This window comes from Miniopterus natalensis, chromosome 3, assembly GCF_054644295.1.
Source record: "Miniopterus natalensis isolate mMinNat1 chromosome 3, mMinNat1.hap1, whole genome shotgun sequence".
NCBI lineage: Eukaryota > Metazoa > Chordata > Mammalia > Chiroptera > Miniopteridae > Miniopterus > Miniopterus natalensis.
In genome coordinates this window covers 10,395,642-10,418,200 of record NC_142083.1, presented here as the reverse complement: position 1 = coordinate 10,418,200, position 22,559 = coordinate 10,395,642, and the positions used below count along the sequence as shown (strand labels likewise).

General features: G+C 43.3%; 1 protein-coding gene across 6 annotated transcripts in view; it reads left to right on the top strand.

Annotated features, from left to right (window-relative positions):
• Window positions 1-22,559, top strand: part of RAI14 (retinoic acid induced 14) — a 124,938-nt gene that overhangs the window by 18,625 nt on the left and 83,754 nt on the right. For 5 of the 6 annotated variants that reach the window (XM_087815312.1, XM_087815310.1, XM_016224431.2 and 2 more), the window contains exon 2: window positions 710-793. In XM_087815312.1, the coding sequence (XP_087671438.1) occupies window positions 758-793 (36 nt within the window). In that variant the 5' untranslated portion in view covers window positions 710-757. Of the gene's footprint in view, window positions 1-356; window positions 794-22,559 lie in introns of those variants that run through there. The other variant, XM_087815311.1, reaches the window with a different exon arrangement.

Sequence of the window (22,559 nt, the reverse complement as noted above, 5' to 3'; positions counted from 1 at the left end):
TATATTTACTTTCCTGGGGACCACAGACCCCTCCTAAAGAAGGTGATTTCTTAAGACTTTTCAGTTGGACTAGCTTCCTCTAAAAAGTAGATTTGGGGGACTTGGCTAAATAGTCCAACTGGGAATGGCTGGGCCCCGCAAGGACCTGGGGAATCTTTCTCGTTGTTTAGAGTGGCCTCCCGAGGAATGAGGTATTTGCTGAGGGAGGTTTTGTTGTTCCTGGCATTTTTTGCTCACTGCCCTGTGCATTTAGAGGGGAAAACCACACTGAGAAAAATAAATAGGGAATGCATGGCATCTGGAGTATGAAGTGTTTCCTTACCATACTTCTCTGTGGGGACCCTCCAAAGGAGGTGGGTGGTGTCGTTGTCACCTGGAGGATGTGTAGAGGAGTTAGTTCAGCATACAGACACTATACTGTCTACAATGACAATTGAGTGGTTACTTAAACTTGTTCTTCTTTTAATGTTTGGAAGTTGGGGTAAAATTGAAGTACTTGGTTGACTTGGAAATGTCAGAAGGTTCCAGGTATCCTGAGTGGAAATCTGCTCTTTACCCCATCTTAGCTCTTAGCTCTGATCACTTTCCAACTCAACCCCAGCCTTCTGCTGGTGGCCCAGAGTGTTAATCCCATCAAGAGGGAGTGTGTGTGCTGTTTATTTGGAAACCTCTGTACTTAATTTCTTTCTTTCTTTCTTCCTCTGCTTAGGTGCTGAACAGTGTCCTCTAGAGCTTTGGAAGGCTGAATGGACTGAACATGAAGAGCTTGAAAGCGAAGTTCAGGAAGAGCGACGTAAGTACGCGGTGACTCGCCGCCACCTGGCTGCTCCAGCCGGGCTCCCCAAGGTGCAGAAGCGTCCTCCCCCTCAACCTGATAAGGCTCCGGGTCAGCCAGCCACCGCTGGCTAATCTGGGCCCCAGCCCAGGGTGGCTTTTGGTGAATGGCGAGCTCTGGGCTTCTTGCTGTTTATATGCATAGCTTTCAAAAGTGACATTTAAAAATTCCTGGGGAATGTGCCTTGTAGAGAAAGGAACAGTGAAATTATACATCTAAAAGAAAGGAATCAGTAAAAACCTCAGCATTTCTCAAGTCCCCTAAATCTGCCTTTTAGAGGAAGCTAGTCTTATGAGAGTGGTTGAAGAACTACGTCTCAGCATGGTTCACGTTTAGCCTTAGGAAACACTTCTTCACTTCCTGTTAAGGCTTTTGTGGTAAAAACTATTTATTGCTGCCTTTGCCTTTACTCCTCCTGAATTTGTGGGCTTCTTACTCATTTGTTAATCATCATAAAAGACTTTGGATTGGATGAACCAGCTGTGATGTCAGAGTTATGAAACACAGCCTCCCAGAGGAGAAAATGGAGAGAAATGGCATAGCGGCAGGATTATACACAATGCTGTTTTAACAAAAGGTCACCTCATGGACCCTGCTGAAATTCCACTCTTGTATTAGCTGCATTCCAGATGCTTCGAGCAGAATTGTTGAATGGAAGAAATTCATGGAAGGGTATTTGATGGAATTCCAGATACACCTTCTTCTTTTAACATTAGGTAATTAAAGGTGACCCTGGATTTTATTGCTTTGCCATGAATTATTTGACAACTTGGCACAGCTACGTTTTTGCAGTAAGTAGAGGCTGCGTCTTTTATGGCACACACACACACACACGCACGCACACGCACACGCACACGCATGCACGCACCCTCCTTCTGGCTGAAGCTTATCTCCTGAGGTTACATCATGACATTAACTTACTGCCCTGATAAGACCCAGACCAGAGAACATGCTTGTGGGATGATTGCAGAATCTTATCTTGCTTAAAGGAAGTTAGAGCTAGAAAGGTTTTTCAGGGAAAAGTTGGTCTCATCTTCTCATTCTTCAGGTAAGCTAACCGATACTCAGAATATGAAGTGACTTGGACAGAGTCATCCACCCAGCCTCTGGCCGGTGAGAGCCTTGGTCATCTGACTTCCTTAGTCCCTTCCCCCTGCCACTGCCCTGAGAAACTCCCTTCGCCCCCCTCATCTGCTGGCCATATGATACTGGAGCCTACGAATCTCATTTGGCTTTCTGCTAAGAAGGAAAAGGCAGTTAAATGGAAAATGTTGCCCAGTGAGGGGATATGGGTTTGAGAAATGTGTGACCAGGTTAACATATGTCTTTTCCATTCCAAGGGAATTTGGGTGGCTTCCATTTATACAAGCTGAGAGTATTTTAGCAAAATTTAATCAGCATCGAGTGCCATGATACATGAACAGGGGCAGGGGAATGATAGGCACATAAACTTTTGGTTTCAAAAAAACTGAGGCAACAGGGAGGGTGTTGATGGATTCTAGTTTTTAAATAAAAATGGAAATGGTTCCACGATAACATAAAATCACAGTAATAATACTACTAAAAGCTTCTGGGATTTGGCAGCAGAAAGGTTGTGCATTTGGCAGTCCATGCTAAGAGAGGAAATGTTTGGAGCAAGGTTTGGGGAGGGAGTAAAGGAAATTGGTATAATGGGGCCAGAAAATATCAAATGACTTCCCAAATTCATCCCAAATTGCTTCTCAGAGCCACAATATTGTACAGCAAAATGGAGGGGATAAAAAAAAGAAAAGAAAACTATTTCGAACCCCAGTTGGTTCCTGAGCCACGTGACAATAGTAACTAACCATTACAGAACATTTATTGCGTGTCAGGTGCTCTGCCAGGCTCTTTACATGAAATCATTCCATCTTGCCACAAACTTATGTGGTAGATATTCTTGTTCAGCTCACTTTACAGATGAAGAAACTGAGACCTAGGGAGGCACAGGAACGTGTCTGGCTTCTTGGAGTTCTAAGTTATAAAACCAACCAGTTTTGTGCCAAAGTAGCCCATTTCCAGAGCCCAGGTTTCCTGAAAGAGAAAATTTGGCTGGAGATTGGATTTTATGAAACACGACAATCCAGGCAGTAGTTTGAAAAAAAAGTGACTTTGGACCTAGGTGTGTGGCCCTGGGCAAGTCTCTTACCTTTCCTGAACCTCAGCTTCCTCCCCTGAAAAGCGGAGAAAATATTAGCATTGCACAGTTGTGAAGGGTAAATGTGCTCATGTCTGTTGTAAAACACACATCTTAGGACCTGGCAGTCAGGAGATGCTTGGTCAGTATTTCTTTCTTTCTCTTAATCAGAAACCCATGGTAAAAAGTGGGATCAGAAAAGTATATAGGGCCTGGAGGGTGGAGTAATCTGAAAACAGTCTGCCTCTGAGGATCCGGGAAACTGGGAGTGGATTCGGGAAGGAGGCTTGCTTTTTTCAGTGTGCGCCTTTTGGTTTGAATATTTTTGTATATGTATATGTGCATCCGTGTAATCAGTTATTACAAGAAAAATAAATTTTAAACTGTTTATATTCAGTTAAATGAGCCAAACGATTATCTTCTTTACCCAAACCGAGTGGTCTCTCTGAAAGAATCAACCTAAACCATCAGGCATCACCCGTCCAGTTTTCCTGCCTGCCTTCGTGTGAGGCTGAAGGGAGAAGCTGGAAGAAAGCGTTCTTTGTTTCTGGGGGGTAGGAAGAAGCCCGGCAGATCATGTTCGTGCTTTCAGAAAGAAGGCAGGTGACCCGCTGTCGTGATCGCGTTGCAGCCGCCTGGGCCTGGGTGGGCTGTGGCCTCACCGGCTCGTGGCCACTGGGAGCAAAGCCCAGGAGACAGGCAGGACGAGCGTGGCCCCGAGGAGCCCCGTGGGTGGGCTTAAGCTCTCTCTGCTCTTCCAGGACCGTCGTGCAGCTAGAGATAGAATCCCAGCGTCCTTTCTGGAACAGTTGACCCGGCCGCCACCGCCACATCGAGGGCAGGTTTATGTGAGGGTAACGGGGATGAACCTGATCCTGTGGACTGAGGCTAGAGAAGGTCACTGTCTAGTTGCTTTAATCCCTGAACATATTTGGGAGTCTGCAGATAACCCACAGAGGCCGAACACTTGTCCTTCGCCCGGGGATGGCACTTGCCAGTTCCCCTTTATTGTGGGCATCCTTGCACTTGGGCTGGATACTAGTGAGAAATGTGAAGTGCGGTTCTTGTCTTGAAGAAGCTCAGAAACTGAGGTGGGAGGGGAAAAATTACATGCAAGAAATAACTGAGGCAAAGTACAGATCGTGTCGAATGTAGATACTAAAGGGCCCTTCAGGGTGATGTAAACCAGTTGCTGAATTGTGGGGTCTGGATAGTCAGCGCTGTGGATTTTCAGAGAAGGGCGATTCACTGGAAATGGGAGACTTTGTTGGGGGGGTTTCGTCCATGTAGAGAATGGGTGGGATGTGGAAGGATGGTTGGGAGACAAGGGGAGGGTAATGCATGGAGCCGGCCATTAGCACAGCAGGTGACTGTCTTAAAATTCTGCCCTTGACATTCTGATACTTAAAGAGCCCAGGAGAGTGCCCATGGCATGGCTCTGAGTCTTTTAATAAGAACGCTATAACTATTTCGTTCTTGTTTTAAAAATGGACATACTTGACTTTTATGCTTATAAAATGAGCACAGAGTTTTAAATCATCATTATTTATATCTTTTATGACTACAGTTTGAAAGTGACTTCTTTACCTCTTTAAATATTTGCAGCAACTAGTAAGTACGTGGTTTCCACATGGAAAAATGAGCTGTCAGCATGAGAAACGAGGCCAAGAACGTTGGGATTTCCCTTTGCTAATAAAATGCTAAGGCTTCTAGAATGTCTTTGTAAATGCCAATTTTTGGTGCTGTGAGTGATATGGGTGGAGGTTGAGGGATAGGAAATGGGCTTGAAAGATCTTTGTCACAAATCTTGAGATACGCCTCTCACACCCGATCGAGGCCTCCAGAGTTTACTCTGTGGGGGTGTGTTTCGTTTTATGAAAGATTTGTTCCCAATTATGTTTTCCATTGTAATAGGGAAGCACCGGACATTCCTTAAAAAGAGAATCAAAGCAGCCAGTTCAAAATGGCTGGCTCTGTGAGAGATTAAATTGATTCTTTACGTAGCAGTTATTCACGATGGCAGTCATCAGCCAAAGAAATGCACACACCAGGCGAATCCCGAGGAACCAGACACATCCTGCTCAGACAGGAGCTTGAATTTCTGGCCTGTTGAGAGAACAGCTCTCAGGAAGGTCGATAATTGACATCTCTGCCAAGGTATTTTTTTCCAAGGAGTTTTTAGTCATTTCTAGTAAGTTCTTACACATGCCCAAGCCTCCCTCTCCCACTACAGACACACAGAAAAACGGTATTGAAAAGCCAAGCGTCCCTGTTCACAGAGGAGCCTTGGCCTGTTCTACTGTAAAGCTAAGCCCCTTTTTCACAGACATAACTTAAAACTGCATCAGAGGTGACCTTATCGGGTGGAGCCACGAGACTGTGAACTTCTGGAAAGGAATTCGGTCAGGTCTGTGTCATACTGCATATTTCCCAGGGCTTGTCACCCTTCTTAAATGGGGAATCTGTTTGCTGTCTGATTTTACCTTGTATTTGTTTCTTAGGGCTTCTATAAACACAATCCAAGTGGCTTAAACAACAGAAATGTGTTGTCTCACAGCTCAGGAGGCTAGAAGTGTGGGGTCAAGGTGTATGCAGGGGTTGGCTCCTTGGCAAGGCTGTGAGGGCGGATCTGCCCCATGCCTCCCCCAGCTTCTAGTCATCGGCCGGCAGTCCTTGGCTTGTAGATGCATCAGCCCCATCTCTGCCTTCATCTTCACATGGTGTTCTCTGTGTGTGCCTGTCTCCCCCTTTCCCCTTTTCAGAAGGACACGACCGCCCACTCTAGTGACCTCATTGTAACTTGATTACCTTTGTAAAGATCTCATCTCCATATCAGGTCATATTCTGAGGTATGTAAGACTTCAACTTATCAGTTTTGTCTGAGGAAAAGGCACAATTCAATCCCAAGCCCATGCCTTCCATCCTAGAGCAGGTTCTTGGAAGCCCTGGCTCCCCCACTGAGCATGCCCCCGACAGACTTCAGCTTCTCAGGGCTGTGTTCATTGTCTAGTAGAGTGAGGCCAGAGAATCACAATTGTTAGTGGGTGACACTGTCTAATACGCAGTCTTAATAGCAAGAGTAAACACACGTTGATTGCTGACCTACTACCCCAGAAATAAGAGAAGTTCTCATTGATTGAATGTTTATCACGTGCCAGGCACCAAGCCCTTTGTTTGCTCTTTACCATGTGATGCTTACAAAACTCTATCCAGTAAAGAATACTGTTGTTATAGCAATTATAGAGGAAGACATTAAGGTCCGGGTAAGTTAAGTCTTTTGGCCAAAATCACACCTTTGATAAATGGCAGAGAGGTCAGAACCCCGGATTTTCCCTGACACCAGAGCTTGCACTTGTCAACCGCTGCACAAACTTGCTGACATGGGGCATTCACATTCCTAAGTCCAAAGCTTCAAACTGCATAAAATAAATTCTGCCCTAATGTCCTATGTGTGAAGACCCATGCAGTGACTGGACATCATTATGAGCGCTATCTGTAGTGGTGAAGCTCATCAATATCAGTGCCCTTCACCAGGACAGGGGAGGATCTGGGAAACTCTTGGGTTTTTTGCTTCCTGAGAGGGAAATGCACTTCAGACTTCATGTTTAAAGTAAGAGAGCAAAAGCTACTTCTGCTCTCCCACTGGAGCTACTAAAACCCCAATTTCTGAATGGAGCCCCATTGCTGGCTCCCTGGATCATGGCTTCTTTCTAGTCACCCCAGGAAATCTTGGTTAAACCTAATACCATTCCAGCTGCAGCTGGAGACTGATATAAAACTCAGAACCTGGCCCCTAAGCTTGGGGAAATCTGATAATCTGCACGGCAGTGAATCATCTAGGTTATTACCTATTATCTCTTCATTCTGAATTAATTACCTAAGGGAGTGCAATAGAAATTGCTTCTGAGTGTACTCTGCGGAGATTTTCCATTGGGCTTCTCCTCAGAGATCTTTGCCGTATAAAGGTGCTTATTTTCATTGATGTGACAATAGGTGTCAGCATTGGCCAAAGGCCAAGTATGTCTATAAAGATGACAGTAGTGACTAGCTTTGACTTTTCTTGTGTTTGTGTCCCTAACTCCTTTTAAACAAGGAAAGTTAGTGTATTCTCGTCAACTTGATTATCCAGTTATTAGTTTTTATCACATTAATGAAACTGTTTTCACTTTGGGGGAAGCACTGCCTGGAAAGATTTTATTTTTTACTTTTTCAGGAGGCCAAATGATCTGATGATGTTTACTCACAGCTTTCTCCTGGGCTGTGCAATGGGCTGGCTGGTCGGGAAGCATAGAATTTTTAATGTGGGAACATAAGAAGAAAGGGCCGGGGAACCACCTCTCTTTGGGCAGGTTTATTTGGCGAGGTATTTCCCAGTGCTGAGAATGTTTCTATGGCAGTTTTTCAAGCTTGGGCTACGTTTGTGGAGGGAGCTCACATGAAAGTCAGTGTGAACTCATGAAGGGGTCCATTCTTCGAAGGGTTGTTTCATACTGAGAAGCTGCAAGCTCCTTCCATGAGATCCCAGTGGGCATATTTATTAAGATACAGGATAAGCTATTATAAAAAGCACCCTGAAATCAAATAAGATAGAAGTTGTTTTCTTCTCAGGTAAAAGTTTCAAGCATGCTATGGCCAGCAGGACAGCATTGCTCCATAGGTTCATCCAGGACCCAGCTCCCTTTATGATGTCCTTCTCCTGCCCTCCAGAGCTGCACTGGGCATGGCTGTAGCCAGCCTCCACATGTGGCCCTTAAGAATTTGAAATGTGGCTAGTTCAAATGGAGGTGTCTACAAGTATAAAATACATACTGGTTTTCAAAGATTTAGCACCAAAAAAAAGAATGTAGGACATCTTAATAATTTTTTATAGTTATACATTGCAGTGTTAGTATTCTGGACATATTGTATTAAAGGAATATATTAAAATTTTACCTGTCCCTTTTAATTTTTTTTTAATGTGGCTACTAGAAACTTCAAAATGACTTAAGTTTTGCATTAAAGTTCTTTTGGATGGCTCTGGTCTAGGGTATTGTTCATGGTTGTATATTCTGCATTCGAGTCTTAAGGAACCAGAAAGAGGGAGAATGAAACACAAGCATTTTCCATTTTAAAGGATGTGACTTCAAAGATGCACAAATCATTGCCCTCAACAGGGAACTTACTGGAACTTAGTCACATGCCCTCCCTAGCTGCAAGGGAGGCAGGAAAACATGTTCTCTAGCTGGCAGCCACCCAGCCAGGTAAACCTCCAGGGGAAGCAGGAATGGATACTAAGGAGGATGAGCTCAATGTTATGGGTTGAATTGCCACCCCTCCCCCCAAAAATACTCAAGTCCTAACCCCTAGTACTTAAGAATGTGATCTTATTTAAAAGTAGGGTCTTTACAGAAGTAATCAAATTAAAATGAGGCCATTAAGGTGGACTCTAATCCAATAAGACCTGTGTCCTTATAAAAAGTGGAAACTTGGACACAGACAGACATGCACAGAGGGAAAACTATGCGAAGAGACAGGGAGAATGTAGCATGAAGATGACAGCAGAGAGCTGAGTGATGTATCTGTAAACCAAGGAACACCAAAGATTGCCAGCGAACCACCAGAAGCTAGGAGACGGGCATGGAACAGATTCTTCCTCACAGTCCTCAGAAGGAACCAGCCCTTCCGACACCTTGATCTTGGACTTCTAGCCGCCAGAGTGGTGGGACAATACATTTCTGTTGTTTAACCCATCCAGTTTGTGTCACAGCCCTAGGAAATGAATATACGCAGCCACCGGCAATTCCCACAGTGAGTCTCATCTGAGAGTTCAAAGATAAAGATATGCCAAGTGTTGTTAGCTTTGATTACTTTTGTCCCAGAGTGAGTACTGGCTGCTGTTCGCCCAATCCCCCTCTGTCCTGTTGGTGATGCCTGTTGCAGCATGCTGCTGAGGGTGAATGAAGTTAAATGCCTTTTCCATGTTAGAAACGGAAACTGCTCCTGAGTGTTACCAGCTGGTGACATTAGGTTATCACAAGCCTTTTCCTTTTTGTCCAATAATCTGTTAGGTGACCTGGCGTGATAAGACGTGGGATTAGCACCATTTACAGTCATCACTTTGGGGTTGCACGCACACCTGATCTCACACCTTTACAGGAAGGCTTGGGCATAACGTCGGCCTGCAATGGTACGTTACAGACTTAGTTGTAGGCTACATTGGACGTGTGGATTCCATCAACACGCAGTTTATGAAATTGTGAAATATGGAGATCCTTTATATCAGATTCATCTGAAGATATACTCTAGTTTGATTCTCAAATTGTGGGGCTTAGAATTCTCACTAAACATTCATGTGTTGCAAGAAAACCCCCCAAAAACCTAAAATGGTAGCATTTCCACTTCCCAGACATGTAGTGTTATTACCTAAGATCATACTAACTTTTTTCTGTAGCTACATTTTCCTCTTGACTCATTTTGGGTCTATTGTTGGTTCTTTTCTACCACTGTCTTTCTCTGAGTGCTGTACTGTTGGGTATTTGAACCCAAATGCAGGACGCTGTATTTATCTCTTTTAAATTTTATTTTGTTGTTAAATTTAACTTTGTCCCATAAATGTATTGCTCTGGGTTTTGCATCATTTTAAATTCTGACTCTTATCCTAATGGCATTGAGTCATCCACAAAGTTGGTAGGCAAGCCTATTTACTCTTAAGTCATTGATGAGTGCATTGAACAGCTTTGTCTTCAGATATATATTATTTTATAGTATAGTTACTATATATGTATTATATGTGTGACATTGTCATATATTATACATATATATCATATAATTATTTACATCCTTCCAGATGGACAGTGCTTTAATCCCCAATCTTTGGGGTCTGTTTATAGCTATTTCTCCCTTATACTATTTCTCAGCCCTGTTTTCTGTCTTGTCCCAGTTCTATCCCTTCTTATTTATGTGATACTGGCAAGTTACATAATCTGTCTCACTTTTGGTTTTCTTATCTGTAAACCAGGGTGGTGCCGGGCTTCTCTTAACAGCATCATCATAAGGACTAAGATAAAGTCTGCACACAGTAAATTCTCAACACATGGTAGCTAAGGATATCTGTTACCCTGATGGCTAGCAAGGTGCCCGGCATTAGTAGGTCTTCAGTAGTGTGTGATGACTGAATGGTCTCAAAGAGTTTACTGTGTGGCTGAGACACTATGATTGACATGCATGAAACAGTTAAAGCAATAAAAGGCTTGTGTCATTCGAAACAGAGTCAGGAGTCCAGGTGATAAATACCATGGGAGTTAAAGAGGGCTTCAGAGAAAAGGTTAGCTTGGGGCTGGGCCTTCTTGATTGGGTAGGTTAGAATTAACAGAGGAAACCAGTGCTGGTGAGGGAATGTCAGGAGTGAGGAGAGTCAGTGAAAAGGGAGGTGCTCATGAAGAAGTAATAGAAAATGAAGTTAGACGGGAGGGGTGGACTTCTGCACAGCATTGAAGGCTGGGGGTGGATGGGGCAGGTGGAACTGAAGGAGCTCTGAAGATGATGGCATTTTGGGCGGTAGGTTGACCCGGGGGTTTTGAGAGACTACCAGGGAAAAGGGCTAGGACTGGGGCCAAGGCTAGGACTGGGGCCAAGGCTCGGGTGGTGGCTGCTCTGGGGAGGGAAAGGATGTGGTGCTTTGAGCGGGTGTGGGATGAAGAGTGGGGCGGAAATCTAGATTCCTGTTGATACACAGAGGCACACCCTGCTCTGGATGTGCCAGCCCGGTGGAAGTGCCCTTCATCTCCTGAGAAATCTGGTGTGGGCTTGGGATTGCTCTTGCCTTTCAGTAGGCAGCTTGGTGGGAAGAGACATTAGGAAACTTGAGAGAGAGAGAGAGAGAGAGAAGTGAGAATCTATTTGATTAAGAAAGAATGTTTGGAGAATATTTATTTAACATTCACATGCGCTTCTGTGCCAGGCATTCTAACCAATCTAACAAATTGTAATTTATTTATTCCTATTAGAGAGGTACCATGCTTATCCCCATTTTACAGATGAGAAAACTGTGACATAGAAACTTGCTGACTTAGCCTGCCATCACTATTATAACAGAGAAGTATAAATGGAGTGGCTTAAACAATGGAACTTGATTGTTCCACTGTTCTGCCGGATGGAAGTCCCGGATCGAGCTGTCAGTGGGCCTCGGCTGTGAGAGAGAGTCTGTTCCATGCTCCTCTCCTTACTCTGGCGGTTTGCTGGAAATCTTTGGAGTTCCTTGGCTTAAAGATGCATCACCCAGATCTCTGTCTTCATCTTCACGTGGCATTCTCCTGTGTGGGTCTCTCTGTCCAAATTTCCCCTTTTTACAAGGACACCAGTCATATTGTTATTGTAGGATTATAAGGGTAGGATTCCTCTGTTGCTAGTGGGAGTGGTGTTCTTGGGGCGCCACTGGAATGAGCACTTCTGGAGGCCCCCACAGGAGGATGAGATGTGGAAAAAGGCTTTATTTTCTTGGAGTTACATTCCTCGGGTTGTAAAGTCCCATTGTTCTTAAAACAGTCCTGGAAAATATGTAGCTGGGGCTTTAGTAGAGCTAAAAGCAAAGCCAGTGTCCCGAGTTTCCATTCCATGGTGGAGTTAAGTCTCATGTAGCATCAGGCTAGATTCAGTCCATCAGTCCATTGTGGGTCCCTTATGGCCATGAGCCATGTGGGCAAATGCAGGGTGTGGGAGCCCCTGAAAGCCAGGAGCCGGGCAGAAGCAGCAAGAGAGAGAGGGTTGGTCAGGAGTTAAGTAACTCAGATTTCTCTCCCTTGCAGTGGCCATGCCTATTCTGGCCACTGACTCACTCCCGGGTGTGACTGACAGGTAACCATTTCCCCATGTTCCCCAGACCTTACTGGGCATGGGTCTACTTTCTAGTCCCTTCCCCCAGAGATCTGCGGAGAACAGACTTGGAGAATGTTAACTGCAGCTTGCTGGCAAAGCTGTGTAAATGGCATGCCTATATTATTTAGTCTCCCCTTTACTCCTTTTCTGTTAATAATAACCAGGTTATTAACAGTATCAATATTGAATTGGGGGCTCACCTTTCTCCAGAATAACTTTATCTTAACTAACTACATTTGCAGTGCCCCTATGTCTAACTAAAGTCACATTCTGAGGCTCTGGAGGTTAGGACTTCGTCATATGGATTATGGGAGAACACAATTCAACCCACAGTACTTGTCCAATCCTGAAGGTGAGCAGGAACCAGGACTTGTGCTGGGGACTCTGGCTCCAGAAGTCAGGCCTTGGCCACAGTGACTGTGGTCGCTGATGCGCACAGGTGCTTGCTGTGGGAGATACAGACTAGGATTCCAGCCAAGCACATAAAGGAGAACTGGATTTCAGATTCTCCTTTCCAGAATTTCCCGGGGCAACTGACAGGTGATAATCACAGGTAGACTTCGACCGAAACACGCTTCAGCAAAGCCTGGCAGCCAGATGCACAGTGATCAGTTTGAAGCCTCTGGTGCCTGAGATAAGAGCAGGGCGGAGAACTGGAAAGCAAAGCAGTTAGACCTGTTTGGGGGAGAGGAGGACCTGGAATGCAAATTGGGACCTGACACTTCAGGAATGTTTGTATTGTTTTCTGTTTCTGAAATAACAAAGGGCATGACTTAGGCTAGGCTGGCTGTGTTTCTGAGGGTTTGGGACACAGTTGTCCCCTGAGAGGTGGCCCTGGCGCTGGGCCAGGTCGCAGGGCTTTGGCTGTGCCCTGTGAATAGCTGGAAGGGGGGTTGTTTCGTAAGCTCGGGTGAGTGAGTGAGCAGCAAGCACGTCCCGCTGTCCTGGGAGTCTGGAACTGTAGAGTCCTGCCCTTTCCAGTGTTTGGAAAGCCACCTCCGCCCTCCCCCCACCGTGAGCACACGGATGGAGGTGGCAGGTCGCCGTAGGCGGGATGAGATCATTGTCCCTGGCGTCGGCAGTAGCCGGACCGGGCACCAGGCGCTGTGTTGAGTGAGTGACAAAGCAACATGAGATCCTGCCAGAGCATCTTCCGCCCTCGTTCCTCTGCCCCTCCGAGGGCTCAGTGTCCCCTGCCTCCTTCATGCTGTGGACAGAGACCAAAGGGCAGGGAGGTTTCCTGGGTGGGTTTCCCTTAGGATGATCTGGCTGTTCTCTTGGCCACTTTTGATTGTGTTATTTAACACTAATGAGAATTGTTGGGGGGCCTGGCTTACCTGTGTACTTGTTCCGTACCCAGACTGTGAAATGATTTTGTATTTGTAGCTCGTTAGCTCAGGTGGTGGTAGAACCGCACCAACCAGACCGGTCCTGAGCTTAGACCTGGTGTAGGCTAATTAACTGGCCTGTGTTCCAAGGGCAACATTTTTCTAAATTTAGACCCAATTTACTGACTGACATCTGGTGCTCTCTTTGGTCATAAAAGAGCCTGAAGGTTACGGATGAAGAACAACAGCCACTCCTTACCGGAAACAAAACACAGTCCTTAGTCCTGGTGATGATGGGGCAGCTGTTTGAGCCTCATTTGAAGGCTGCCGTAGTATCCTTACGATTCAGTTTTTAACATTTGTGAGTCAGGCAGAGTTTGTCAAAGGCTCTGGGCAACTTGCTTCTAGCTGGGGAAGGATTGTCCAGAAGGAGCAAGTGAGACTTCAAAACTGACAGGTTTATGACCTTAGTTTTGACCTTAGTGAGTGTTCCTTTCCAGCCCATTGTGAATCCTGTTGACACATTTCATTTCTTTACCACAAACCTGCGTTATATAAACAATACTATTGAGTTAGCCACTGTTAACATTTTTGGCCCATGTGAAGAAAATAATCCTAAAAATGGAGTTTTTGTAGTAGTATTTATATTATTGGCAAATGGAGAGTACCCCATATTCTGGAGGAGTAGGCAAATAAATGGTGTTACATCCATAGAGAAGAATGTTCTAGAGCCATTAAAAATGTTAAGCTTAAAAATTATGCAGCAACTGGGAAAGTGCACATAATTAATTAAGTGGAGATTCAAGTTACAAATTATATTGAATTATAATTACAGTAAGTGAAAAATAAATGCATATGCTGCATATCACCACTTCTACCTAAAGGAGTACTGAGGAAATAAGGATGGGCAAAAATGTTTAATTTTAAGGCTCTTCACTATGGTGACACTTTTAAATGTATAAAAATCAGAAACCACTTAACTACATAGTAAAAAAAATTGGCTGAGTGTATTTTTGGGTACATATTACAAAGCCATAAAAATGTTGCAGGCATCTATTAAAGAAAGCTGTTTATTATTGTTATTATTATTATTAAATAAAAGCAAGTTCTAAACATATCTGTGATGTTTAAAGTTTTTTTAATGTTTTTCTCTTCCTTGAAAAGATTCCGGAAGATATAAACATGGGTAAGAGGTCTCCAAGGGCAAATCCAAGTTTTGTGGAGCCTGAGGTTTATACAAAAATTTATGGGAATCCTTCTTTTAAAAATACTCAAAGATTTTGCTCTGCAAATTTTACAAAAAAGGAAAGTGTGAGCACATTGCAAGGCTTTGGAAGGGACCCATACAAGTGAAGGGCGCTGAGGTTGAAGCTTCCGGAGCTTGGGGTAAATAGCCTCTGGCACCTGCGTTTGCATTTTTGCACCTTCTGACCTGAAAGTAGGAGACAGGCTACAACCTGTGGCATTTGGCACACCTCCGATTCCAGCACTTCCCTTCTAGGCCCTCTGCTGATGCAGTTGCAAACCCAGTAAATTGCTCGAGTGAACAGGGTTCTTGGGAGGACTTGTAGCTGTTCTTTTCTTGACCTCATTTAAGTCTATTTCTCTTTCTTTAGTTCTGTCATTCTTAAAGTGCGAAGCCTGGACCATTGGCATCCTGGATTCTTGTTAGAAATGCAAATTCTTGGGCTCCCCAGATTCACCTAACCAGACATTCTGGGAGAGCTCCCTTCCCAGGCCATTTGGGTGCAAACTAAAGTTTGAGATTTAATCTGCTCCGTAGTTGTCAACTCTCACTATACATGACAGTCCCCTGGAAAGAAAGCTTTTCCAACTGCAGGTGACTGAGATCCATTCTCAGCGATCCTTTGTTCCTACCGTTACCCAACTCAAGGGCTTTGCTTGGTGTGTTCTATGGTTATCTCGAGGTAGTTTTATTTACTTGCAGCATGTAAAGGAGACAGGATTCATATCCAAACCTCTGTCTCCCAAGGGGAGGCTTAGCCATTGCTTATATACACTATTTGGCCAGTCCCGTGCTAACTTCTTTGCAGTTGGCTATGCTTACAGGTTGGGTTCCCGTCAAGTCTGTCATCTTTACAGCTCGTCTACAAAACCCTGTGCTATATTTTAACATGTAGCAAGACTACCATTTAGTAAGGATGGCCCAGACCTTGAGACCCTTGTCCTGTCTAACACTCTGAGAGCGAATGTGTGTCACCGCTTCAAGTGAAGCATTTATAGATATGGCACTTTCAGTAACAGTGGGGAGCTGGGCACATGAGCCCAGCTGCCGGTGCACTGTGTCGCATCTGCCTCGCCTGACCTCTGCAAGGGGATCAGTATCTGTAGTCACTTCACTGGCTGGGCAGTGTTTTGTGCACAGAACCCAGAAACTATCTCCCAAGAGTCAAGTTCATGCTTTAGTTAAGCTCAAAGTCTGTGTGCTCCGCTTGCTATCTCTAACCTCTCTGAGCCTCTCTGTCCTATTCAGTAAAATGGGAATTTTAGAAAAGTCCGTCATTCCTAGGATATTGTGAGCATTAAATAAGATAAAAATGCTCAAGATAGTCACCTCCCTTTTCCAAATACTTTTTAATGCTGTCCCCAGTTATAGACCTCACCTGTCAATATTTCTTTCATTTTTGTATTCCATAAGCTGAATTTTATAAATTTTTGGATAATGAAATGATTCTCAGCTCCTATGGACAGACTTCAGGGTTTGTTTATTGCCCAATTTATATTCCACGGGAAGTTAGAAACAGAAGCGTCCCCTTTTGTGAGGGTGGGACAAGGGTATGTTAGACTCATAGTGTCTCCTGTAGCTACCTGCATTCATGTGTGTTGAGCGCTTGAAATGTGGTTAGAGCAACAAGGAACTGAATTTTAGATTTTATTTTTAATAAATTTAAATTTAAAAACGAATACTCCATTCAAATATTAGAAGATTTTAAGTTTGAAACAACTTGAATATGTGAATTTATTTTTCCAAGTGTAAATTTCATGAAATCTAAATACAAGTCAAGTATTTCCAATAAAAATGTAGCATTAGAACTGAGATGTGATGTAAGTATACAGGATTTTGAACACTTAGTATGAAACAAGCATATAAAACATCCTCTTAATAGTGTTTATACTGAAACGGTAATATTTTGGTTGCATTGGGTTATATAAAATATTAAAAATAATTTCATCTGCTGCTTTTCACATTTTTCAAATGTGGCTATCAGAAAATATAAAACGGACTTGCGTTGTATTTCTCTTGCATAGTGCTGTTTAGACCCCTGTAGTGAAAACAAAGATTGAAAACGTAAACTTCACATCTGCGAGACTGAAAGTGAAAAGTTGCCTCAGTCATTTCTTTGCCTTAGCACAACCAGGTGTGAGTGTTCATGCTTGGGAGCAACCAGCTCTCTTAGGGTCTCCTTTGTGGGACCAATTTATAGCCACTTTCCTCTTTCCTTTTGATGTGTGAAAACAAGCTCAATTTGAGTAAGTGCTATCTTACTATATTTGACTACTTTTCTTGCCCTCTGAACTTCAGGGGAATTTGAGCTGTGACTGCTGGTTTAACAACACCAATTTCAATATGGTGCATCTCAATGAAATGCATTTTTTAAAATGCTGTGATTGTGGCTTTTGTGTGTTTTGTCTGAGTGTGTTCTAGTAGCATAGGAATGCAATTGTTCTGTCCCACTGTTTTTCTCTGTCCATACAAGGGAGTTACCATTCCTGGAACTCAGATTTATAACCACTTCCTTATTTTTGTAATGCCTCCTAACATACTTTTTAAAAAGGGACTTGACCTCGACATAATTCATACTTCTCCTTGAAATGCTAAATCACTCATTCAGCAGCCGTGGCTTTATGTGACCCATGGAATGTGTTTATCTTCCCATATTAACAGTTACTCATTAAACTGAGTACAATGAAGATTTCTTAGACGGTAAACATAAATATAATGTCACTTAAGGATTATTTTCTGCCTTTATATGTTTTTTCTTGTATCCGGTGGGCCCAGACTCAGAATATCTCCAGCTGAGTAATGGATTTGAGGCTGATATTCAGACACTTATGTGGACATTTTAAAGATGATACTTGCGCCGTGGAGTTCTGTACGTGTGGAAACAATTTTTCGTTTCAGAAGGCCATGGCATTGGTGTTGGGCCTATTGTACAATTATGCTATATCATGAGCCACTGCAAGCTTTTTCTTCCTGATCTGTGTAGCTCACTCTGTTCCTGGCTCCTATTACAGCAGGAGTGTTTTTCTCGGCTTGAAAGGCCAGGTTACCTGTGCCATCTGATGGGCACAGAAGCAATGCTTGGGCCCCCTCTGCACACGTGATTCTTTGACCTTGAACTTTATAGTGTGATTGCATTTCATGAGAAATATCCTCTTTCCACTCCAGAAAAGCTTTCATCCTCTTAACAGGAGGCAGTAACTCAATCAAGACCTCCAGCTCTCACTGGCACCCTGACCCCCGTCAATTATAACATATTAAGAGATGATAAATATGTAAAACATGATGGCCAGAGAGGCCAAGAGGCTGGCTCAGGGTTTTATGGTTTCTTCTGGGTGGCATCGAGACTTGGCAGATGATTTTGTGGACAGAAACAGTGGGCTACATGTACTGACCTTGACTCTGCCAATTCTACGTGTGAGCCTCCTGCAAGTCTCAGTGCACCTCTGGGTTTCCACATGAGTAAATAAGATGCTCTCGAAACTCTCATTAAGCTGTAAAGGTCTGTATTTCCTGTTCAGACCTCTTTCCAACCCCTCGTGCATCCATCTCTGCATCCACTGGTAATTGCTTCTGGAAGACGATCAGAAAGTAGTACATTTATTTTTACTGGAGTTATGCAAAGTCCCACGGGCATCTGGAAAAGAGAATACACATTTTAATAGGGGTGCGTTCAGGTCTCCCTCAGCACTTAGTCAGAATGCACCCTCTTCTTCCTCTTGCCCATGAAGGTTTCTTGTCATCTGAGCTAATTAAAAACAAATATAGGGAGGAAGGAATGTGATCCTGTTGTACACAGTGATTATAATGACCTTCCCTTGAAATATGCAAGTCTTTTTTCGTGTTTCCTTAAGCACAAAGCAGAGCTGTGGACAGGAAATCTCCATCTCTGACCTCTCCAAGGGGAAAATCAAAGCTTTGAAAAATGGTGAGAGGAGGCAGAAATTGAGATAGGGGCAAGAAGAGAGAAAGAAAAGAAAGAAGAGCCCTTTATGTCTTGTATGGCTACTGTATTATGAATTTGTATTTGTTTCTGAAGTGACTTAAGGAAAGGTTATCTTGTTAAAAAAATGAGGTAGTGTAAAAGCTAAGCTGCTCTTGAGTTTTATCTACATGTAATTGAAGATATAATTTAATATACTCTTTAGAGCCATATTTAAGTAATAGAACAGCTAAATAGAAAGAAACTTAAATACTTTTAAGTTTACAGAGTTCTGACTGTATAAACATGTCAGCAATAAACAAGTAATTATCTTGTCAATTATCAAAACAAAACAAAAAACTTTTCTTAAATTTATTTAGAATGCATTTCATAGATGTTGGGTATCTTGGAATTTATTATATACTTGGATATTTTTGCCGAATTGAAATGGTGGAAGTATCAGTAGTTTATTTTTGTTTGTTTGTTTGTTTGTTTTTTGGTTTTATCTGTGATAAAATTTTACTTCCTATTAGAACTGTGGAGGCTGGGACAGAGTATAAAAGACTCTTATGCCACAGATAAAATTAGATGCCTGAGAGTCTGCCTGGAGCTGTTGAAGGTGGTGAGACTGTCATCAGGTATTAGACCAGTGGAGTCGGGCCGGACCTGGGTTCAGCAACCCCTGCACTTGAGTTCTGGCTAGGAAAGAATTCAGAGTCAAGACTCAAACTATAAGAGAAAGTTTTTTAGAAAGTCACGGAGGTAGAAGAAATGGGTTCAGGAAACAAATTACAGAGGCAAAAGAAGGGCCCTTAGAGCTTAGGAGAAAGAGAGAAAGGTAAAGGCAATGCTCCTTGGGCGGGGGGTGGTGAAGAAGATGGGGATAGGAAAGACAAAGGTGTGCTCCTGGAGGGAAAGCATGCTGGGTCCTCTGACCTAAGGGCTTTTGAGAGTTGGGATTTTAGGGGAAATTCCAGGGGAGGATCCAGTAGAATATTCATCAGCTTTCCAGGTGTATTTTTTCAGAGTCCTGGCCTCCACTGATTGGTCGGTGCCAGGGCGGGGTGGGGGGTGGGGGGTGTTATTAGTCAATGCAGCTGGTCTTGAGGTCAACTGTGACTGGTTTTGCTACTTTTCTGGGCTTGGAGCTGAAACACAACTGAGGCCTAGATGTTATCTCTAGGGGTTAATGCTTAAGGGAGTTATTGTACAAGGGTCCCAGGGGAATCGCATGAGGCTGCTCTTCAGCCCCTTGTTCCTCCTCTAAGGGGGCTGACCTCATGACTAGGGATATACCAAGGGAGGAAAGGTTACCCTGGGGCAAGGTCCTTGCTCTCTCAGTTTTGCCCTTTGCTAGGCACCTGGGGCTTTCTGCCCTGGTAAGTTTCCGTACCTGGCCCATTGTCCTTGCTCTGCTCATGTCTGTCTAACTGCTTACCACAAAACTACAACACCAATACACGAAAAAGAATCTCCCTTTAATATGTTTATTTCATTATTTTATTCATTGTATTCTGAAAGTTTAATTCTTTAGTCATAAAGAAACATCAGATTAAATATAAGTCAGAATCATTTTCCTCTGGAGAGATCATACCTGATAAAAGCAGTTTCTGGTATAATTAAGCATGTCCACCCTGCCACCTCACCAGATTTTCTCAGTAGCCTCAGTGAAATAGCAAATGAAATCAGAATGCATCGGTCCTAGAGTTCACTCATTCATCACAAGTTTGTCCTTAGGTCGCCTTTGGTTCTAGAACTGCTAGGATGGTAGAATATAAGTAACACTGTCCCCAGTATATTTGTTTGGAGGAAATAAATTTTGCAATGGACAGGAAAACAGAAGGACAAAATAGTTGACTTTTAAATGTCCTCAAGTATAGTATACCTTTCTTTCTGTAGCTTTACTTTATTACTTAAAGAAAAACCCATCCACCCACAGGCTAAAGGCCTTCAGCCAACTTCAGGCAACCTTACTGTACCACAGGGTGCTAAGAAGGACAAGAGACTCCGACACTCTTCAAACTTACGCCCTTAGTTGGTAAAGTGAGGTTGAAAAAATTAGAGAACAGTCATTCTAAAGCTTTCTGTAAGGACATGGGCTGATTTTTATCTGCTCATATTTGTTCATGTGTTGGAACTGACTGGTTAAAAGCACTTGGTTGTTCAACTCATAATTTTGCATTCCTTTATGGTGAAGGCCCCCTTGGTCTCTTCCCATGGGATAGGCTCTCCGACAGAAGTTGGCCTTATTATGAGAAGGAACTTCCATGTCTCCTGCTGCTTAAGGGTGGACTGACTGCCTCCAAGGCCCCAGGCTCCGGAATGTGCCGAGACTGCCAAGTTGGGTGGAAGATTAGATTTCAGTGTTTCCCAAATTTGCTTGTTGATAAGATCACCTAGGGTGCTTGTTAAAAACAGGGATCCCCAGGTCCTCTCCCTGGAGATTCTGGTTTAGTAGGTCCGGGTGGAACCTGAGCATCTGTATTTCAGTGAAGATCTCCCCTGCCATACCTCTGTCACCCATCCCATTCAGGTGATTCATATTAATGAATGAGCTTGAGAAATACTGGACTAAAAGACTTCTCACCAGCATTCTTTCTTAGTAATAGAATTTCTTATTTAGAATTTGGGGTGCAAAGTACTCAGCTAAAAGACCACATTTCCCAGCCTCCTTTGAGCTGGCTTTGCCTGTGAGACCAGGTGGTGGTCGATGAGAAGTGACAAGGGGGACTGGGGAAAGGCTCCATAAAGGGACCTTGTCACTCTGCTGAAAGATACACATTTTTTACCTATTCCATAATTTTTTTTTCTTTCTGCCTAGGATGAGGAATTGATGGTTAGCATCCAGCTGCCATTTTGGGCCCTGAGGTAATCTTAAAGATGCAAGCCTTGTATTAGGTTGGTGGAACAGACAGAGGGAGCTCCAGTCTCAGCCGTCCTTGGGGTGTCTGTAGGCTCTGGACTGACTCCTCTCAGACTCCGCTTATAGGTAGAGACTTATATCTTGTGTGAGCAAGCCATTATGATTTTGGGTTTCCTTTCATATACAGCTGAACCTATTTCTCATGGATACATCTCTAAATTTGGAACAGTATGAGTTTCCTTTAAGCTACAGTAATTTTCCTGATTTCTCTAGGTCTTCAAGGTAGAGTTGTTAAACCTATAACCTACCTTCCTTCTCCCAAGAAAAACGAACAATCTGTAGTTTATATCTAACGACCCTGTCAGTTCCGAGAGACTGGAACACATCCCTGGGTGGAGGAGTAAGGTGAGTCACATTGTGTCCTTAGTGTCACAAGGTGACTGAAGGAAAGGAGTTTTCAGTTGAGCCTGAAGGAAGGAATGCCGAGTGAGAAGTAGAGGGATTGGAGGAAAGCAAGACAGATTTCCCCTCCTTTATCATTTCCTACTTACAAGTCTGACTATTGAGGGAATTCAGTTGTAATAATGTGTTGAAAGTGCTTTGTAGACTATAAAATATCTTACCTGTGTTGTCTGCTGAGCACTTAGTTATATGTAGGATGCTGTTTTAGATTCTTTAGAAGAGTTTCCCCAGGTGGCACTGATGGATGTCAGTAAGTGTTATGTTATAAGCAAGAAACATTTCCTTGTGTCAGTTATGTTTGGAAAAATGTCCTGTTTAGGGAAATAAATAGGTTTCTTTATTACAGAACTCCTTAGTATCTTTAATGTGTTCATGTACATTGTAAATATCTAGGAAAGGGAAGGTTGTAAGGGGTAGGGGGAAGTATGCTAATGGTAATATTTCTTTACCAAACAACCACTGGGTGTGCATCTTGAGGAACATAACTTTGGAGAAATGCTGCTTTATAGGGGAAATCAAGTAAATGTGTAAGAATACATGTTTAGTAGCTACTAGATGCAAGATCCTGGGTCCGCACATAAAATGGGAGGCACGGTCCTTGCCTTTACGGAGCCTGCTCTTTTCATGTTAGAGCTCTATTCAATGTTCTTCAACCAATCGTTCTTCAGAAAAGCTTTTAAAAGTCACATTAAATACAAATGAGATTTATAAAATAATTTCAGATATTTAAAGAGGCAACCATGTAAATGTGACATTGGGTTCATTGTGGTGGGGAAGTGGGGGGAACCACAATTAAGTACATGTATCGTCTTTTCTCTTTGATTTTTAGGGCTCAGTGGTTTTACCCCTTGCTGGATTCAAGGTCATATGACGATTTTGAGCATATGTTGCCATAAGT